The sequence below is a fragment of the Sander lucioperca genome, chromosome 14 (genome assembly GCF_008315115.2).
Source record: "Sander lucioperca isolate FBNREF2018 chromosome 14, SLUC_FBN_1.2, whole genome shotgun sequence".
Lineage (NCBI taxonomy): Eukaryota > Metazoa > Chordata > Actinopteri > Perciformes > Percidae > Sander > Sander lucioperca.
Window position 1 is genome coordinate 3,769,329 of NC_050186.1, and position 21,458 is coordinate 3,790,786.

The following is a 21,458-nucleotide window of genomic DNA, read 5'->3' on the forward strand; positions in this document are numbered from 1 at the left end:
CTAAATACATGTAGGCGGCAGTGTGTAGCTAATGGGTTATACACACATGCTCGTTTTCTTTCAAATAAGATTACAGCAAGTTACTTTGTTTAGAGAGACCAAAGTGTATTTGTGTAACACTGTTAGAGAATGAGTGTTTTCCTGCTTACTTTCATAACCATCCTTGTGGACTCTAAGATTTATACAGACCTGGATGGGCTTAGGATCTAGGGGGAAACTATTTTACAACCAAAATAAAAAAAATAAAAAAAAGAATGAGAAGATTCATCGACACATTAGGGTACTTAAATGGGTTACCTTCAAGTTTTGGTTACTTAACAAACCCAAACATTCCTAATCACGCTGCTTGCGTGCCGTGTTATTGCCTCACCTTGTGTAACAAAGCTGTACTCTGGTTTTTCTTTGACCTCAAGTGGCTGCTTTTTATACTTGGTCTGGTCTTGGTCACTGCCAGCAGTTAGTCGAGTGCACTGAGGCGTGAGTGGAGCATGGACACTGTCTGCAAGGGGATGGCCCTTTTCCAACAACAAGTGCACTGTCTGTGGGAGGAAATGATTTGCTTAGTATCAGTGGCCAGCTGGGTAGCAACTTAACAGCTTGTCGGCAGGGTGCTTGTGGTAAATTTCATCTCTCACCTGCCCAGTGTCTCGGAGAGCTTCTACTGCTTGCTGATGAGTGGCTCCCTCCAGAGTTTTTCCATTGACAGCTACCACACGATCACCTGAGCATAGGACAGACAGTGCGGGTTTAGACAAACAAGAGTCCAAATAGATGACGACAAACACTTGTTTGCTCCAATAATTCTTTTTCAGGTTATAATTAAGTCGTTTGGTTTTACGTCATTATTTGTAACATTGCTGCTACGGCCGTCACCTTTCTGTATCTTTCCATCGAGCTCAGCAGCTCCTTTTGGTATGATGGCTTTGACGTAGATGCCTCCATGTCGAACAGTCGTGTTGACTCCTCCCTAAGAAAATTAATACACCTCTTAGTCTAATCAGCCAAAGGGAAAATAGTTACGTATTTTCTATGGGGGTTGATGGCAGGTGTGGAGGTTTTTTTTTCATTTCAAGTGTAATTGCTTAATGATAAATGCTTTGTCTTTACTGTGGGTTCCGGGATTTAATGGTACATCATAAAGACTATTATTATAAGAATAATAAATATCAACCAAACTTTACAATAAACATATTTGAAAGCCATTTGGCAAAAACATTCAAGTCCAAAGTTTACCTGAAGTTTATACTGTAGTTTGTTTGGTTTTGTCGTTTGTGGACCTTACCATAGATCAGGGTTTTGTTGATGCCCATGTGAACAGCACACGATAACTGGCTCAGATTTAGGTAGAGCAGGTGTTGCCATTGGTTTTCTATCATTCACATGTTAAACAGAAGTGACTTAAAGGCTAAAAACATGTATTCATTCTTTGTTTATCCTCAGAATACCTTTTTAATGATGCTCTTTAAAAAAAAAAAAGTCCCTAAGCACAGCCTCAAATGCCATGAACTTTAATAGTCTCTTTTCGCCTTATTGACCAACCAAAATGGCTGTGTCCCAATAATGTCAATCAGATTTAAATTGTGCTTTGTTTTGTTTTAAAATATTTTTTTATGCATGTAAGACAAAGCTTTTATCACATCACAATTATGAAAATCCTCCACTGTGATGTTATTGACAAAATGACTGAGGTCAAATCCTAATAATCAGAGACAATGCAGAGTTCTATTCACTGTCCATTTGGTTAAGATAGTCTTGATAATAGGTTTATTGTTAAGGTGCATTTCATGGTTATTTCAATACACAAATTATAATTCTAAGACAATAATATTTGACAGCAGCCCTGCACATGATTTGTTATTGAGTGTTATTATCAATCAATAAGGTGTTTAAAACCCCTCAGAGAGAAATGATATTAGTGGCACTCCAGTAAGTCATTCTAGAGTAAGCAGCAGCATTAAGAAAAGCCATAAGAAAGCTCACTAACCAGTCCTGTTTAAACTGTTTATGGTCTTTACTGAAGGTACTAAACATACTGTGTGATTTTATTTTAAAAACAATCGTTTAGATTAAAAAAAAAAAAGCATGCAAAAAGAATTAGGTGGACAATATTCCCACAAGAGCTTCCAGATCTGACAACATACAGCATTAGAAAAGCAAACCAAAGCAAGCGACATATAACCACAGACAACAAGATGAGGGGGAAGGGGGCAAAACAAAGAGAGGATGAAAACCTTGCCGAACAGTACCGTGACACTTATGCCCAGGCTGCTGTCTTTTTTAGACAGCTCAACATCAAATAGTTCTCCTGGACTGAGACTATTGACCCCTGGGGCATTACCATTAACATTTTCCATGATGTATTCCTGCAAACAGAGAACAGGGTATTAAGTTGAATTATCACAAGCTGGAACATGCAAAGAGAAAAAGGGATCAAGGGAGAGTGAGAAGGCTGAACAAGGTAACGCTGAGAAGAAAATGAGCAGATATTTCATTCAAGGAATGACATGCAGTGTACAGGTAACAAGCTGCCTTGCATTGACATTGTAAATGTAATGATAGGCAAAAGTTATATACAACAGATAGTTAGTTGTTCCAAGCATCTGAAAGGTAATGTGTAATGCTTGTTTGTGGAAGAACCATTCTTATCCTGTTCCATTAATACAAGTTGGTTTATATTTGCTCCACGAGGATTTAAAAAAAATAAATTTTTGTGAGTTTTGATTCATAGATCTGCTGAGTAGACAGTAGATGATGTATAAAAGGAAATAATCCATTCACACCAATGAATTCATAAACACAAAGGGTGCACCTTTTTGACTTTGAGTTTCTCTTGACTACTGGAATACGTCTCCTCATCCATGTCTGAATCCCCCCAGTCAGAGTGCTCGGACACTTTGGGAGCTTCTGACACTTTAGCTTTTCTAGTTTTGGGTGGCAGAGCCGGTGGCGTAGGATCCAAACCCACGTTAGGTTCTGCTCTGTGATGTTGGGCACTGGTTGTAGATGTGGCAGCCGCTGTGGCAGCAGCTTTAGCTCTTTCTAGGCAATACTGAACTCCATTAGCAGGGGGTGGGCTAATCTTAGCACCACTGCTTGCCCTGGAGTCCTGAGAACTGAGACTGGTGTGCTGGTGGACTGGGGAGGAGGTGGATGACGGTGTGCCAGTGCTGTGGAGGGGAGGGCTGGGGCTTCCTGTTCCCGCCTGCTCCTCTGATGAGGTATCAAAGTCTAGTTCTCGTCTCTGGCCAGAGTTAAGTGCCTTCAATGCAGACTTGGCTTGGTAGGGAGCATAGCCTGAAGAAGATTCTGTTAAAACAAGAAAGACGATAACAGTGATATTGGTCTGCAAGTCAATCAGACTGCTTAATCAGACAAGGTGAACTGCAAATAAGAGACTGTTCCTCTAGAATAATTTAAAATTACTAATTTTATTCTATTTTAGCATAATCATAGTTTATTTTATTGGTGCTTATTTTAGCGTACCTAAGTTTATTTAAGTGTTTTTAATTATTATATTATATAGTTCTGTCTTGCACTGACTTGACTAGTGGATGTCTGAAACACAATTTCGTTTTTTATGTGGTGCATAAAAATGACAGATAAAGGAATCTTGGATGACGAGGAATAAATATGACCAAAGCAAAAACATGAGAATTTTACACACAGCAACAAAACATTACACTCATATCCCTACTTCTACCTTTGTAGAGCCTCTCTTTGGGCTGTAACACCACCAGAGTAACATCATCAGGAGCATTTTGGAGGATGTCAATCGTGGTGGCATGAGAGAGCCCTTCTAGGCTCACATCATTCACTGAGATCAGCCGGTCACCTGCAGAAATATTACAACTGTTATACATATGCTAGCACTGCTAACTATTATCCCAGTAGACAACAGAAAAAAACCCATCATAATCTACCCATATAGAAGGAAGACTCGAGCAAAACATTGGCCTACCAGGTTTGAGGCAGCCGTTGACATCAGCAGGACCCCCAGGAGTGATGGAGCTAATGATGGTGCCAAGGTCCATACGACCAGAGTTCTCCCCTCCAACAACCTGGAACCCTACAGAACACACACACACACACACACACACACACACACACACACACACACACACACACACAGAGTTCTCAAGCTTGATACTAGCATCAAACTTTGTATAGCCTGAATGCAGCAACTGTAGACATATCCAACACAGTGGATGTTTCTCGCTAAGGCTTCGGCGTTTATGGAAACTCAAGAAGATTGAAGTAAACAGTAAAAAGCATTTCAGGAAAATGAATATCCACCCTTACCCAGGCCATATTTCACATCTTTCTTCAGGTTTACCGTTGTGATTTCTCTCTCTGGAGATGGTAAGGCAATTAGCTTTTTCTTGAGTGAATCTGTGCAGCACAAAGACACATAGCATTTGTTATATTTACTGGAATATACTGTAAATACATTGGCTCTGTCATTTCTGACTGATGCATATCATAGTGTCAATTTGGTAAATTAATTTCACAGGGGATATACAGGAGGCCACTATGAGGGGATTAGTATATACACACTGTAACTATTAATCAGCTCAGGCAGGCATACAGTGTTGCTGAAGGTCCCCTACTTTAGCACTGTTGGCTAATGGGCCTAAAAAGACGGGTTAAGCTAGGATGAAAGGGAAGGTCATGAGTTCAGAGCCAAGCATGAAGCTATTAAGTAGTGGGACCGGGGCCAGTTCCACAGGCAGGCAGCACTGAGAGGACAGAGACTCAATTCTGCATTATATAATTGTGATTAAGTACACAGACTTTTTTTTGGTTTGTATATCCGTACTTGGCTGTGCCACGATCAGCATATGGTTCAACAGATTGAAAAGGGGGATTAAGAATGTTTCAAAATAAGTGGTGGTGTAGAGCAGTCGGATATTTCATGCCTTCTGACATTATACTGTAAACCAAGCATGGGAAATCCAGAGTCTATGTATCTGGGGGAATGAAAGGTATACATTTCAATACATACCATTGACAGAGGCTGGGGTTGAAGGTGGTCCTGAGGAACTGTGCATACTGACACCTGGGAACAGAAACACAAGAGATGAGCAAGCCTGTGCTTTGGTTTTGTAAATTATACAGAGCAATGACAACTTCTTGTTTACCTCTCTGCCCATTTATATGCAATATAGAAAATATTCATATGAACATGTTATGTCATCAATTAATAATTAACACCCGCAGAAGCCTCCTGCATGATTAGGGTATTTTATGTGACTATTAGCATAGTATGTGAAGTAAACAAAATAAACAAAAAATAAACTTAGACACAACCACAAGGAAGATTTAAATGACTAAATAGAGTATCTGTTGCAGTTACTCTGTTGTTACTCAATACATGCTGAAAAAACAAACTAGGTTTATGTCAAACTGCTTGTCTAATCGACTGAGGACTAGAAAGAAGATGATTCAAATATGTTGCCTTGGTGCTGGAACAGGCAAACTTAAGCATTATTATCTAGAAAAACTAGATTTAATAGGTACATTTTCTGGTTTATAATATAGATGAGCATTTTAACACCATTATTTAATGTTCCCTACTAGAGAACTCAGCTGCTGCACAGCAGGTATCACGATACTAAAATGCAAAGAATTAAATGTAAAATGTGCTACCTGTTGTTCCGACTTACTGTTGCGTTGACACGGTGTAGCCAGACTTCAAATTATCCTCTGCAATTATCTTGTTTAAATCTTTCTGCTCGCTTTCAGAATATACCATGTTCATAATGATTACTTGCTTTCCCAATGTCATAAAAACACGGTTTATCTTATAAAGGCCTGTATAAAAGCCATTTAACGTCTTCTGAATTCTTATATTATCTCATAGAAAAGAGCTGGAACTGCACAGAACTACTATCTTAACTGCTGGTGAAATATTAACTATTCTGATTAACTATCCTAGAGTCTTGGCCACAACTACAATTAAATTGATTGGTATGAGCACAGATGTACATTTCAGGTGGGAACTATCCTTCACCAGAGAGCCGCATATATTATTATCAGGACAGCCTCCTTACCTACTACATATGCTTGGCCAGTATCCTCTGTGGAAGAAGAGTCAGATTCTTTTTTGGACTTGCTGAGATTCCAGGCCGAGTTGCTGTAGGACACTGTGCCGAAAGATCTGAGAAGAAGAGAGAGTAAGCGGTAGAAAATTTAGCCTGAAGAGGGAACGTATCGTGCGTTTTTTACGCATACAGAATCCTACTAAACTTAAAATCACACGTTGTCTGTAAAGCTGACACGAGAGGGAGCAACTGGCACGAAAATAGTTTGTTACCAATTTAAAATAGGAACACACACTGGTAGGCACAATCCAACAAAAACACAGACACAAGGGTGCATGTGCACCCACGCACACACAGACCCCCAGAGGTTTAATTAGAGGCATGAGGTTGAGTTCTCTGCGTCTCTGTGGTGTTAAGCAGAGCTATAGTCCCAGTAACAAGTCCTCACTTAGCAACCTTAGCCTGTCCTGAGGTGAGCTTGGAGACTCTGGCTCGAAGATTTTACACAGGCCAACTAATAAACACAAGATCCCATTCTCTTCACTGTGCATGAAATAAGACTTATAAGACAAAATAAAATGCGTAAAATATTCTGTTTCCTTGATAGATGGTAAAGTAATAAAAGAATGATGTCAGCATTTACAACATCCACTATGATTTTATTACTACTCTCTCTCATATACTAGTATATTCAGGCTTTTGCTTAACATTTCACTTCTGTCAACTCACTTGTCCTGTTGGTGTGAGAGGGAATCTGTGTCTGAGCTGGCTCGCTGGTGTTGCTGGAAGTGTGGGGCCACTTGGTTGGGCTGTACCTGACTCAGTCCGCTGTGCGACTGGCCACGATACGACTCCGCCACCCGGTGCTCTGGAGACTCTGGCATCTGTGCGAGGTTGTGGTGGGAGCGGCTCATTACCCGCGGATTGGTAAGGGCCGTGGAGGCCACTGGATTGAAACCTGGAAAGTGAAGCTCATCTTGGACCAATATTGGGCCAGATGGTGCCTTGTGGAGGGCCAGCTCCGAGTAGGAGATCCTCTTCAGGTGGTCTGGGTTGGAGCGCGTCGATAAGCTGGGGGCCAGGCTGCCTGAGCTCAATGTCCTCCCAGCTGCTCCTCCACTCCGAGCGTCAAGGGAATATTGCAAACAGCTCAAGGGGCAGTTCTCTGATTACCAGAAATGACACGTAAAACAGAAGTTACTGGTTAGTTAATAATAATATAATTTCTGTTTATTATTATTATATACAAATAATTATACAAAATTGGAGAAAAAATAGATTTGGATAAAACAGCAGGGAAATCCTAAAAAGTGTTGATCTGTGTCATTAACTCAGCAGTCTGAAGTAATTATTGTCTAGACAGAGAAAGCAGGTACAGTCCTCTGCACCGTTACGTTTCTTTCTGGAGATATTATCATAGCTAATGGTCTGGCCAGTCTTCTTGGCAGTCAACTTATAAACCTAGTTGTGACTTTATGTCAACAATCTGGTGGGAGTATGGGGCGTGATAAAAGACAAAGCTGTTCTGTTGTTCAGCTGAGTGAAACTAATCAAACCAAGCAAGGAACCATGAAAAAGATGAATCAGCAGTCAAAGATGGCCCACACACAGACAGTTTAGACAATGGACATGATGATTGACATAGAATGGCGAAGATTATATGCATTTTGCTGAAAGCAATGGAGCTTATAATAACTACTTGTATGTGAATTCACAGAAACAAACAGACATTCTAAGAGATGGAAATGAGTGGGCCTCAGCTATTATCTGGAGAGGAAACGTGGGATGGCTGACACATGCAGCTGCGGCTGGAAACAGTGTAGTTTAGTGTTGACATTATCTAGAGGTTTGCCTTTTTCTGGACACTGGGATATCTCACTTTTCTGCCTATAGTGTGAAACAAAATTGAATGAATGGTAACCTTCCTCTCAGTGATAATATATGTAACACTTCTCTCCTACCTAGTTCTTGAAGCTCCTGGTTATTTTGGCGGGCCTTTGTCTGCAGGTGGAACTTGTGCTGATCAGAGCAGAGCTGTAGCAAATACTGACAGGTCTTGTTGCTGTCTGTCTGAAACAGGTGCTTAATCCCATCGGATGTGTTCTGGAGGCAAATCTTCTTTTTCTTCAGGGTGACAAGTTAAACATTTAAGTTGAAGTGATGACAATTGGGTTAGGTTAGAGTCAATACATTTCATTCACTATAGCGTGGCACAGATTTATTTCTGATAATAAAGACAAGTACATACTATGAAGGAAATCTTTTTCGTCTCCCTCCAGGGGAACCTTAGCACCGGGGTACGATTTCCATTAAGCACCTCAAAGATGAGCACCCCCTTGGAGTAGACACCTAGCATGATGCCCGTCTGGGACCGCTTCTCAGGAAGCACCCGATGGAAATGGACACCATACTCTGTCAGCCTCTGGCTCACCTTTAAAACAATCAATATAGAGTGAGAGAGTCTTAAATTGTCAGAAAAACACAGAACTGAGATAGAGGGAAAGAATGTGAATATGTTTTTCATGCAGAGAAGAGGTCATTCATCGGGTCAGTGATACAAAGAGTACACTTATTTTTATTTGATTACATACAATATGATAATATTATTTTATTTGGTTCGGTGGCATGGAGAAAATAGAGCTGCTTTAGTAAACTGTGGACAAAATAAAATGCAGTGGCAAGACACAACTACTTTTGTTTGTAGTTGACACTGTAATCTTTGGTTTGCTGTTAAACATAAACTCAAATGTATTACTTCTTCTGCCAAAGTCAAATACTCGGCACTTTGTCCTGGATCACCTGCCATTTTGTGCAAACAAAATTTTCACTGGGTTTGTCCCAAAGTAAACACTTGTGTAGCAGTAACTGAAAACATTTTGGTCCATCTGTCAGAAACGACTCTGGTCTTGCAGACCTTGAGAAACTCAAACTCCGCCTCAGAGTCCGATGCTCCATAGTAGTTGCTGTGAAGTTTCGGCAGCTCCTCCTTGATGGTCGCCTGGTCCACCTTATCCAGGACAGACACCGGGAGGTAGTGCTCCAGTCTGAAGTAGGTCTTCCCGTGGAGCTGAGGCATAAAAATTAACATTTGTTTTTAATGTAATTTCATCAAGTTTAATTTAATAAGAGCAATGTTCAAATTCATTCATTTTTGTTTCTATAATGTTTTACATGAGAAGTCTTTACCACACATTCTACTTCAAATGTATTTTTATCAATACATTCTAATATAAATTACATAAAACTAACATGACTACACAATTTAGTATAAACCACTATTTTAAGTGTTGCTAGCTGACTGATAACACTTAGATGTAGTAGAGATTTGGCACCTCAGGTTGGTAGTCACTGAATTCAGCCTGCAGTGCCAGTGAAGCCAACAGCATGGCATTTTCTGTGTCACAGCGCATCCTCTCCTCCAAGATATCCTTCCTCAGCTGTAAGTAGTACTGATGTTTGGTCATTGCATGCCTGTTATATACAGAAAAATACAGACATTGTTGATTATCTTAAACGTTATATGCCAACAGTCATTTTAAGTTCCTGCCTACCAAAATATAAACTTACTGTATGAGGTTGACGTCATCAAGAAAGAATTTGATGCGTAAGAAAAGATTAAAAGGCACATCAGATTTCTTCTTCTTGGGATCCTCCTTCCATCCCTCTGGGGCCACTTTGGACAGTTTGGCATCAGGATCGACGAAGAAAAACTCATTATCTGTGTGTGTGATAATTTAGGAGGAGAGGGTAGGTGAGAGGTGTCAAGAGTGAGGAGAAGGTAATCAGTTATGTCTGACCACTGCAGAAACATTTTTTTACATTTTCATTCTCTTAATTTACATGGAAATGCCATTAACCCCTACGTTAAAAACACATGTGCTTAACATATGATCTCAGTTTAAAACTTTGCATTTTAGGAGGGAAAACTTTTCTCCAGAATAAATTATTTGCCAATTCAATGGCCAACACTGGATTCCTGGAATGTTTTCTTATGGGAGAAAGAATGTTTTTAAGGTCAACATGGATCAGCGATGAAGCTAACAAATAACTAGGGTAAGGTAAATATACAACCACAAGTGCACACAATATAGAAGACTGATCCCCTACACCTTCACGCACATGCATATATGTAACTCAAACCACATACATACACAGGAGCAACATTCAGTACCTCTGAGGTATGCTAGGATGAAGAGATGGTGCTCCACAAGGCCGATGTGGGCAACCACCATGTCAAGAACGTCTTTACAAACTGCCTTGATGTCACAGCTCAGCTCCAGCTTTTGGCCACTCAGCAGCACCACACCAACCTTCCTTTGCACTTCCTCCAACTTACCACGTTTCTTGTGGGAAAAGAAGATAAAAGGAAGAAGTAATGGATTACAAATGAGAACCTAAAGCAGTTGTTCAGTCCTATGGCACCATCAAGGATACATTGGCTCAAAAGTGGCATTACATTTACATCCTCACCATTATTGAAGAGGGAACAGATAAGGCAACACAAGGCTCACTCGCCATCTTCACAAACTCAGGCCCGTGGAAGTTCTGCCATTAAGTAAAGAAAGAAAGCAATTGTTATAAAAACAACATTTATTTTACCAAAACGTCATGGGATCATTTTCAACCTGGGCCTTCTTTTAATACATTTTTTTTGTTGGTATTATGTGTTAAAAATGTAATCACTTGTTGTGAGTGAGGAAGAAACAATACAAACACACTGTGATACGCATGCATGACAGACTTCCTTTCTACACCGAAACACACACACTGCAGGTTCAAACCTGTTTTAGTAGCTGCTGTAATCATGAATTTCACAACTCGTGATGCTTTTTATTGTTGTTTCGGCTGAATTCATTTCTCATCGGAAGTGAAAGGGCAAGATTCCTTTGCTTGGAAACTGGAACCCCCCCCGTCAAAATCACTTTAATTTAAAATCGACCATAAACACTAATACAGCAAATATATATCGTCTTCACTAGTATAATTAACCTATTAGGGATATTGATACCGTTTACTGCGAACATCAGCAGATTTGTTGCTATGTTTACCACTTGTGTTAACACATTTTGTAATAGGAGGTGGTATAAATCTGACGTACCCAAAGAAATCCCACATGTACCACAATCACATACATTTGTAATTACCTCAGAGAGGCTGAAATGAATTATGTTCTCCAGTCAGCAATTTGTATTTGCAGAACATCCAGTGAGCACAGCATCAACAGCCTAGTTGCCAATCAGCTCATGTGAGTTAAAATTGTACATCCATCATCAAAAATTGCAATATAAACGAGTTTCAAGCGATAGATAGTCAGACCTTGGATGGAGGGAGTTCCCAATACAGTATGCGTGTTGTTCTTTTAACTACATTCAGGAGGTGGCTGTGTGTGTGTGTGTGTGTGTGTGTGTGTGTGTTTATATGTGGTCTATAGCTCAATAGTGACAAAGGAAGCTTTGTATGCAAATAAAATAAATGTTTGTTTAAAAAAAAGAAGGAAAAAAAGATTATCATTTAAAAGCACATCCAGTAGTCTGTTAAGCCATGAAGAACAAAAACCTTGGGTTTGCGAAATGGTACAGAAGAGGTGTGAAGGGGGTCTCGAAGGTCGAGCATGGAAGTTCGAGATAGGGCCAGGGGGTCGTCTGCGGGGTAGAGGTTGGCCCTGGACAGCCTGCTGGCCAGGTGGGCCTGGAGCCGCTGCACCTCTTCCTCCTGCCTCTGCAGGAGTAGCTCTGCTCCGACCAGACCTCCATCAGCTGCCCCCTCATACAGCCTACAGGAAGAAGAAACGAGGAGTGTTGCTGTCAGAACAGTCTCATATTGTCGAAAAGCTAAATGGAAACGACTGTTGCTTAACGGCGATGCCTTTCGACATTTATATAAATAAATACATAAATGTAGCAACATGTGGGTGGAGGGGTGTATGTCACATAATGTATTTACACATAAAACACGCCAAATACTAGCTGGTATGTCTTCTTTTAGCCTCAGGGGAAAAGAAGTGCTCTGTGCAGTGGGATAGAATGAAAACATTAGTTAGCAGGCAGGCATAGCAACAACACTAGGCAGCAGTTCTCTGTAATGCCAGAGATTAGAGAGATAAAGATTGCTGAATGTGGATGTCACATTAGATGACCTCACTAGCGAAGCATGGGGCTGACCCTGCTGTGCCACACCAGCTGTGTGACACAGAGGACCGAACAGGACAGCTTCATCAGTGCTTCCCTGTTCTGTTTAGGGAACGAAGAAGCAAACGTATACAAACACATTTGATTCACAGAAGTGTGAGTTATTACTTATTTGTAGTGCAGCAAGCAGCTTTAAGACCACACTAATAAAAGTGGTGTTTTGCTTTTCTAGATTAGTGTCCACTTGAGTTGGAAGCTAACTTAACTCTTAGAAGTAATAAACTGCTCCTTTGCGTCAATGTAACTCAAGGTGTGTGTGTGTGTGTTTTTGTTTGTTACCTGTGCGTGTTGTGACCTGTCAGCGAGGGGGCATCATGTTCAGAGGAAAGTGCCAGCTGGGAGCTATACCTCCTCACATCGCCTGGTTTCTTAGCTGGAAGAGACAATGCAGTATTAGCTGTGTACATTCACACACGTACACAAAGGAGTACATTTTGTTTTCACACGTATACAATGAAACACACCCCGCCAAATGTAGACATCCACACTGCGGTGCAAATGTACATTTACACGAACTTGTATTCAAGGAGGTGGAGCAGTTATAGAAATCAGGTCAAATCAGCACGACTGTTGTCTGGAGTTGAAATTGCATACAAAATACCACCATTGCATTACAGCAACAGTATCTGTCAGATGGTACTAAATAAACAGTTTTGTTTATACGTTTGTTTCTTCAGTTAAAGCACTTTGTAAGGTGTTGTTTTTAAAAAGGTGCTATACAAATAAAGTTATTATTATTATTAAGTAATGCCCTATCTAGTACATTAAGAGCCTCTATGTCTTAGAAGTTGTGGTTTATTGTTTGTTTCAGTTGAAAGTATTTCAAACAGCCTTTCTATTTTAGAACATGATTAATATATTGCTGCATTTTTCAAATAAAACTGCCACCGTTTTTACCAGTATGTCTAAGCTCTTTACAGCTGTCTGAGCTCAATGTCAAACTTTCGTGAAAAGTTGAAACCCGTGGATACAGTGATAAATGCACTATAGGTGGTAGGTTATCTTGAATAAATTTGCTTTTGACTGTTGTTAACTGCATCTCCAACTGCACTGACAATTTAAAATAAATTTATCTCAATTAGCCACTCCTCTCAAATTATTATAAAAACAAAAGCCACATCACATGTAAAACTGCCTATGCAACTATAGAAACTAATTTATATTTATATATATATATATATATATATATATATATATATATATATATATATATATATATATAAATAAATGTATGTGGTTATATTGTAAGAATACTGTATCCCAAGCCTTACACTGCCCCCTGACACTGTGTGTGAGTAGTTATGTTTATATTTTCTCAAATCCTGCGCAACATCTCTAAACCACTGACAAGTTGTATCGTACGGTCATGGTGACCTGTGAATTCACATTCACTGTGAATTTAGGCATTACAACTCACGCAAAAGAGGTTCTGGATATCTCTGAAGCTCAGTTTGAAAAGATAAAAACTGTGTTACAGAGTTTTGCTCAATAGCCAGCCTCATGTTTCCCACACTATTACCACATTGAAGTCTTGTCTTTGTTGATCTCATTTTACAGTAAAGGTATGTTATCTTGTGCAATCCTACATAGCTAAGGACATAATCTAACCACATTAGCAGCACCAGATAAAGATTGACAGCAGCACCCAAGAGAGGGTGGAGAGTGATGCGCCCCACCATTTTTAGCCTACAAAGTGTGCCCTGTGAGGTTTGGAAAGAAGACAGCAGGGAGTCTGGCTTTGAGCAGGACAGACCACAGTCAGTGGTCAGTGGAAACAGAGAATTATTAATATCTTTCGCCAGTGGCCTTTAATCCCAGGCTTTGTGGCCCAAACTACTGTAAATAATTCACTCACTATTCCAGGTGTAAATACGTAATAGCTTTGATGGATGAAGTGAAAACCAGCAGGGCTCCAGATCATCACAAACAGGACTGAGAACCATGTAGCAATGTAGTAATGGGTTATTACTGGACTCAAAGAGTTGTTATTTTGAAAATGTAGCCTACTTTGATTTTTCATCTTTAACTTCTGCTGCATGCATGCAACCAATATGAGTTACAGTATGTGTGTCCATGAAGAGAATACCATGAAGAGAATACCAATGGTGATAAAGAAATCTAAAACCTTGTCTGTAGTCTGGATCAGAGGAGGCCACAGAGGGGCTTTCGCTGGATGAACTGTAATCGCTGGGGTACCTCTGGTGGGTATGGATTGGGTCTGAGGGAAGAGAAAAGACCATCAGCCCATCTTTAAAAAAATAAAATAATGTGAACCATGCACTAACATAAGAGGATGTCTGCGGAATGATGAAATGAATCAAACACAAACGTCATGCACATGAGACAACTAAAAAAAATGTTATATGGACTTGCCTTCGGTTTGTAAAGGATGTTAAGGTGAAGCAGTTTATTTTTTAAAGTCACACAACACAGAAGTTGAATCACTTGTTTTAAGACTTGGACAGCAGGTTATCAGACAAGTACCGGTTTTTCTTTTACAGTGCTCTTTCCAATTCCTACTGAGACTAATGGCAACCCTAAACCAGTAGACAGAGGCACCCAAAGCAGGTATTAGTCATGCTGTTGGTAAACACTCCTAATGACAGACATATGTAACTACACTGAAAAGCAGCTTCTGCACAAATGTATGCAGGCATGCATTCTGTCAGGTTGGGGAGCTTTTTGTTGAGGGCATAATCTTTTGTCTTGCTTGAATGAGTGAACCCCAGCAAGTACAGACCAGCTCACTACACTGATTTACTTTTCTCTGAGCAATGCTTCCTTAATTCAATAATTAACTGAAAATCTGTGGTAAAGCAGTAAAACACCATAAACAATGTTCCCACAGTCTGAACCCTGACCTAATGTGTCATCATGTGTTTCTCTACCTCGCACACAGAACTTGAAAGTCCTGCTCTTCAGTATCAGCTACATAGCTTGAATAAATTGCATTCCCTAGTCATTGCTCAGGCATTTTAGTTCAGTAGAGTTTCACAGTACAACATTGCTTTGTAATGATGCCTATCTTACCTAAACTTCCTAAGTAAAAAGCATTGTGGCCCAGCAGAAACTATGATCTTACTAAGAAAGAAGAGGAGTGGTCAAATTGTCCCCCCAAATAGATTTCCATTGTTGGCTGGTTGGTGAGTCATGAGAACATTTGAATAATAAAAAAAAAAGGGTACACAGAGGGACTCTCTTTTGTCATGTACAGCAATTCACCTTCTTAGCTTTACCAATGCAAGTACGAAGACTTACAAATTTGCTAAACACCCACATTGACACATACGTGCACAGATACCCACACACGTGTCACCTGTCCTACACTGTCCGCTATGTTGCTATATGAGCAGTCATAATGAATTTGGAGGCCTACAGGGCGAAGTGGGGCAGATAACAGAGAGGAAAACACAAACATCAAACCCATTTCTGTCACAATAACGTCCCGCCATTTTAAACAGGATTTTCCAAAAAGGGGTAATTAAGAACAGTTTATGATCGATTACAGCTAGGCAGGAAATGGAAACCGAAACAAGATAAACATTTGTGTTTTTATGTGCTACTATTTTTGCAAAAGTATATTAAAAGACAAGAAAAAAAACACACCCCGCAACTTTTAATTTAGAGCAAATGCATGTACATCTTCTAATTACTAACCATTACAATCTAATCTAATAACTTGTCATGAACCAGGATGAAATTGGGGGTGATTTCATTTAAGATTATCCCAACAAATCTATATATAAAAAACAACAACAAGCCGTCTAAGTTGTTGTTTTAATCTGAAGTTGCTGTTTTTCTTTATGCTGTAGTTTGTACTTGTAATTAAATGTCCTGTAATAAACACTGTTAAAAAATAAGTACCCAGCCTACCTTATAATATTTAGTGCAAGTGTATTAGATTGCATTATTTTATGTTACATATTGAGTGCAACAGAACCAAAGAATGTGAAAAAAAAAATGTTATGAATGTGGCTTGTAAATTAACCTCAATCTGTATACAAAATTCAAGTTTCTGGTCAAGCCAATAGTGTCTAATGTGGTTGTTGGTCAGTCACAATTAACCTGAGGGTGAATCAGCGTATTTAGAGAAATCCTAGTCTCGCTTTGCCAGACCTTCCTCCACCGCAGCGCTGTGGAGGAGGGTCTGGCTAGTCCACACATCATTCCGGGATGGGAGGAAAACCTGCATGGGTTTATTGGCATTTCTTTAAACCAATCACAATAGTCTTGGACAGTGCAAAATAGCCTCGGGAAGGAACTATTTGGTGGAACATGTGTACGTTTAAAAGTTGTTTTAGTCGTGCAACATAAAACTCAGATTGGACAGATAGTCTAGCTAGCTGTCTGGATTTACCCTGCAGAGATCTGAGGAGCAGTTAACCATAGTCCTCATAAATCAGCCGGAGTTTAAAATGCCAACACGAAGGAAGCCCAAGGCAACGGATATCCGGCCTAAATGAGTGAAATCCAGCGTAATTTCTGGCGGCAATGGAGCAATCCCGGAAGTGGAATGTCAAGGATACAGTACAGACTAGAGAAATCCCACATAAACCTGGGATCAACATTTCATTGTGACTGCAACTGTACCTCAAAGCAATGAAGGGAAAGAGAGACGAAAAGGGTCACAGCTAATTAGAGAGATGAACACTGTTCATTGAACAGCTATATCTTGCCAATAATGGGAATGTTTCACTAAGTGAGCAAGAAAGCAGAAGGGTTATATACTGTAGATGGGGACTCCGGAAAACAAGTACTGCATTGCTCCTTCTCGGTGATCCTCCTCAATAATTGCTATCGTTTCCTCGCCAGGAAATATAAACATATATTCCTCTTCCACCTTAAAGGATTACAATTGGTAAGTAGCAAGCGTGCACACACATAAATTCACAAAAGGACAATGAAAGAAAGTAGAGGAGGATTTTAGTCATTGTCAGCACGTATTAGTATTAATTAAGATACTTTATGTGAGGCTTACTGAGTGAAGAGCCCAGGGGTTCATTCATAGTTTAATGCTCCAACTATTATGCTCTCTCAGTGCTGTCATGTCTTTTTCTCCGTGTAGGGAGTCACAAACGCTTATCTCCTTGCTTCTCCACCCTCCCTCATCTTCTCATTTTATCTCCCCCTTCCCTGTTCCTCTTTCCCCTCTCCTTGAATCCTTGCATGACAGAAACTTCTGCATGAGCTTTCTGTGAGTACACAAACACTTTCTATAGGCTATGGCCTTTTGGGGTGTTCAAGCTGAGGTGAGACAAACTCTGTGAGAGATTATTTAAAGTTTGGTGATCCCAGGGAGAAAAAAAGGTAATTCCTTTAAAGCATAGACTAAAATGCATAATAGCTTACAGGAACCCTCAAGTCCCTCCCAAGTTGACATGACTCAGAAAAAAACAACATAAAATGTAGATTTTGTGGAACAGAAATGTTCAGTGTAGAAAAAAACCACCAATGGAAACATGTCTATTCATAAAATTTCTACACTGCCTGTAAACTTTTATATTGCTTGTTTTAGACATTATGCATAATGTAAAGAGGAAATAAGTAAGGCAGTTGATTGAAATGGATAGTAAATATGACCATATCAAATATGGTCAAAAGCCTCTTTATAAAAGGCTTTAAAAACCGTATAATCTTTCCTGCTGCAACCTTTGGAGTCATCAGACCAAACTGAAATATAATTACAAAAATGTGGGCATTTGGGTCGCTTTCGTGAACATCTCCTATTCCCTTGAGGCAGCAGTGTTCTGCATTGTTGTCCAAGCTGGATCCACCCCAGGCCCAAAGCCACATGACCTGCTGCCAAGTGCCGGAAAAGTCCAATAACGTTTGGAATTCCCTCATCCGCTATGCATGACTCCAATTACAGCCTCTAGGTCTGCGAGGAAAAGATTCAACTGATTGAAGCACCTTGGCACCAAAAAGGAGGGGGGGGGGGTGTTGCGGACGCACTGGGGGACCGGGTATAAACATGCCCATGCACACACTGGCATGCACACACAATGTTTAGTTATGTTTATGTAATTCATATTCAATTCAATATGATTTGCAAATGCATACACACAGAAGGCAGAGAACCAGTGTGTAACTGGGTGAAACCTGAAAGAACTGACCACTGCTGCGTCATCACTTTCCTGCAGAAAAGAACAGAAAAAAGTAAGAGAAAAGGAAAGAGAAAAGGAGGTCTCTGCCAAGTAACACATCCACGAGGCCCCGCAAAGGGTCTGTGCTCAATTAGGCCCCATTCATACTATAGCAAAAGAGCTCTCGGATGGAATACAAACATTTTGGCTCAGTCTTTATGTCAACCTCAGTCAGTTTTGATGGGAGTGAACATTTCTTTGCGTCAGCATATCTAGCATCAACGGTAATTTAGTATCAATTAGAAGCTATTGACACAAAAAATACACAAAGATTATTATCTCATTTTCAACCGAGCAAGCACAAGCATACACAGTGTGAAAGGTGGGACAATAGACAGGGGTTACTCATAATTCTAATTTTCTTGTTCTGACACTCTGCTAGGCAGAGAAGCTCAACTCCTCTCCTCTCACCATCATATGAAATTAAAAAATATATATATAGAGTGCCTCTGATTACAATCAGTAAAAAGCAAAAGGGAGGGAAGAAAAGGAAGGCCGGACTTGCTGGGGATAAAAAGCCACAGTCAAGGAGAAGAATGCCGTCGGTTGGTGGCTTGGTCAGCATTAAAAATAGCTGCCAAAAAAGCAGGGAGGCTGTAGGTTGGAGTGAGCTGGTGAGTTGGGAGAATGGGAAACCAGCGGGAGGAGGAAAGGGAAGAAGAGGTAGAAGACAGGGGTTTATTATATGAAACCATTCATCCCTCATGAACCTCCACTGTCCCCAGATGACCAGAAGACCCATATAGCCACTTGTGACTCTGCATAAAACTAGCCTGCCTATGGAGACTTTACTAAGAATTCAATAAGCTCCTGAGGGAACCGTAAAGCTCTTGGGGCTGACTGCTGAGGTGTTAAACAATTATGTTGTGTGTGCTCGGTCTAAGCATGTGATTACAAAAAGATTTGTAAATACCTTGCATGTATGTGCTCTTATATCCATGTGTTTACAGTCATATATTAGAAAAAAAGAGAAAGGGACTTCGCTGAATAGCATGTGTGACAGTTAGCAGCAGGCTAGAATTAAGCTAACCTGTAATTAGAATCAGCCATTTGGAAAACCTCTGTACCAGTGACTCATACATTCTGTCCAAACACTGCTGCGCAGCCACCACCAACGATACTTTCAACATTTGAGCCAGCACACAACTTCCATCCCACATGGTAGTTATAGATGGACACACTACTCCGGATGTCTGTCAGCTCACGTCATCCCGTCGCTGTCATATTTTCATTTCTGAGATTAGCCCAGCTGATGGCTCCCTGCAGTCTTTTCCCCAAAGCTGCTGTAACCCCTTTCATTGCCTGATAAATTCATTTTACCACCCAGTTTGACATTTCCTATATATCTTAATGACACAGCTGGGACCTTGAAAGGCTATGTTTCTCTGAAGATTGTATTCATTGTCTCAGTAGCAGAGTAAAGCTGGGAACTTTGGAGGGGTTTTCCCCTTTGAAATTGTGGGCCACCTCACACATAACATCAATGTGTTAATGTGTTATATCAATGTAGAAGCCCATCTACTACATGCTCTAACAAACTTCCAGCACTACACATTACCCAATAATAAAAATGACTAAGCTCCAACCTGTCACCAAAATCCCATTATCCTGCAATACTGATGACCAGGTGATTGTTGAGTTTAATCTGTTGCAATGAGAAAAACAAGACATCCAAATCTTGTCACGTTTAATCTCGCGAGATCTCATGGGGACGTGATTTCGTCACACCTCTAGTCATAGCTGTTCTGAATGGCCACACTTGAAAATTTCGTTCCATTTTGGGGATAACAGCCCACATTTTCAGACAGTTTCTCCTGGAAGTCATTCATAGTTTGCACTAAGTTATACCTGTGAAAAATGACAAATAGTTGTGTAAAGAATAAAAAAAAAAAATAAAAAAAAAAGAGAGCTTAATAGAGATGTTCAAAACATGACACATTTTTTTCACTCCGCACACCTGGACAGTCATAGAGTGATAGGTGGGTGTGAATGTCACATTGTTGATTTCAGAAAGTTAGAGAAATCGTCAGACACAGCTCCCCAAATTCAGACGTCGGTTTCAGAAGCTTTGCGACCATCCAACAAGCACTTCTGATGAAGCATACTGCTGTCTAAAGAAGCAAGTCCTTCACAAGCAAAACCATATACCAGTTCTATACTTGTGACATGAGACATGATTTGAAAATTTCACAATGAATTTTTCCAACTTAAACACATAACACTTTGGAGTCAACCCAGAGGACTCAAATAAAAACTTAAGCACACATTTATCTCTGCTCCTCTTTACTGAACATTTATGTTAAGAAAGTAAACTTACCATCCACTGCTTGCCTTAGCACCTGAAGTTTCCTCTGCCTCTCCTTTATCCTGTCATACGCGCTGGTGAGGCCCGAACCTACCAACAGGGCTGAGTGGTGATGAGGCTTCCTACTCTTCAGCCCACCAAACTCAGAAAAGCGAGACTCCCTCTCCCTGGATGCCAGCAGGGGCGATTTGCGCCTGCCTATGGAGTGGGTACTTATGGCGCTGCTGCCCCTCCGCGCATCCTCCAAAGCCCCAAAACGAAGAGCCTCTGGGTCAATGTAAGCCAAGTCCACAGAGGAAGCCCAGTTCTTCCTTGCATGACTAGGACCCACGTCACCACTGTGGAAGGCTAAAGACCTCCGGTCCAGTTCCACAGGCCGGCCCTTTTGCTGGGGGTGAAGAGGATGCAGATAGGGATAGGAGTGCTGGTGCTTGAGTGATGGGGGATTTGGGTATAATTCTGTAGGGGATTCAGAGTTAGGGCGATAGTCAGATGGGGAATACTGTAGGGCTGCCCCATCATCCCCCTTCAACAGGTCCTGGATTGGCAGAGATCCCATGGAACGACTAAGGCCCCTGTTAAGAGACGTCTGCTCCTGACTCCTGGCTTTGTAACGCTCCAGAACCCTGGGGGCGGCACTCCTCCCTAAGAATAGGAGAGAACCAAAATTTTATTGAACCACAAGCAGAAGCACTACCAGAACTCAAAGAATAACACATCTTTAATACCAGCAATTTAGCAGGTATTCAAAATGAAAATAAACCTGATTGCAAACAAATAT

General features: G+C 40.5%; 1 protein-coding gene across 5 annotated transcripts in view; it reads right to left on the bottom strand.

Moving 5' to 3' along the window:
- Window positions 1–21,458, bottom strand: part of ptpn13 (protein tyrosine phosphatase non-receptor type 13) — a 46,778-nt gene that overhangs the window by 10,434 nt on the left and 14,886 nt on the right. The window contains exons 7-28 of one of the 5 annotated variants that reach the window (XR_004894987.1): window positions 20,690–21,322; window positions 14,355–14,447; window positions 12,506–12,602; window positions 11,598–11,817; window positions 10,512–10,586; window positions 10,213–10,384; window positions 9,609–9,759; window positions 9,374–9,512; window positions 8,956–9,108; window positions 8,290–8,472; window positions 8,003–8,165; window positions 6,771–7,206; window positions 6,051–6,157; window positions 5,003–5,056; window positions 4,300–4,389; window positions 3,959–4,066; window positions 3,701–3,832; window positions 2,810–3,306; window positions 2,232–2,363; window positions 874–967; window positions 636–721; window positions 371–539 (exon numbers count right to left, since the gene is read on the bottom strand). Coding sequence is in view for 4 of the 5 variants with exons in the window: in XM_031317539.2 (XP_031173399.1) it covers window positions 371–539; window positions 636–721; window positions 874–967; window positions 2,232–2,363; window positions 2,810–3,306; window positions 3,701–3,832; window positions 3,959–4,066; window positions 4,300–4,389; window positions 5,003–5,056; window positions 6,051–6,157; window positions 6,771–7,206; window positions 8,003–8,165; window positions 8,290–8,472; window positions 8,956–9,108; window positions 9,374–9,512; window positions 9,609–9,759; window positions 10,213–10,384; window positions 10,512–10,586; window positions 11,598–11,814; window positions 12,509–12,602; window positions 14,355–14,447; window positions 20,690–21,322 (3,978 nt within the window). In the remaining variant the exon portion in view is untranslated. The remainder of the gene's footprint in view (window positions 1–370; window positions 540–635; window positions 722–873; window positions 968–2,231; window positions 2,364–2,809; window positions 3,307–3,700; window positions 3,833–3,958; window positions 4,067–4,299; window positions 4,390–5,002; window positions 5,057–6,050; window positions 6,158–6,770; window positions 7,207–8,002; window positions 8,166–8,289; window positions 8,473–8,955; window positions 9,109–9,373; window positions 9,513–9,608; window positions 9,760–10,212; window positions 10,385–10,511; window positions 10,587–11,597; window positions 11,818–12,505; window positions 12,603–14,354; window positions 14,448–20,689; window positions 21,323–21,458) is intronic. The other 4 variants (XM_031317539.2, XM_031317542.2, XM_031317540.2 and 1 more) reach the window with 4 other exon arrangements.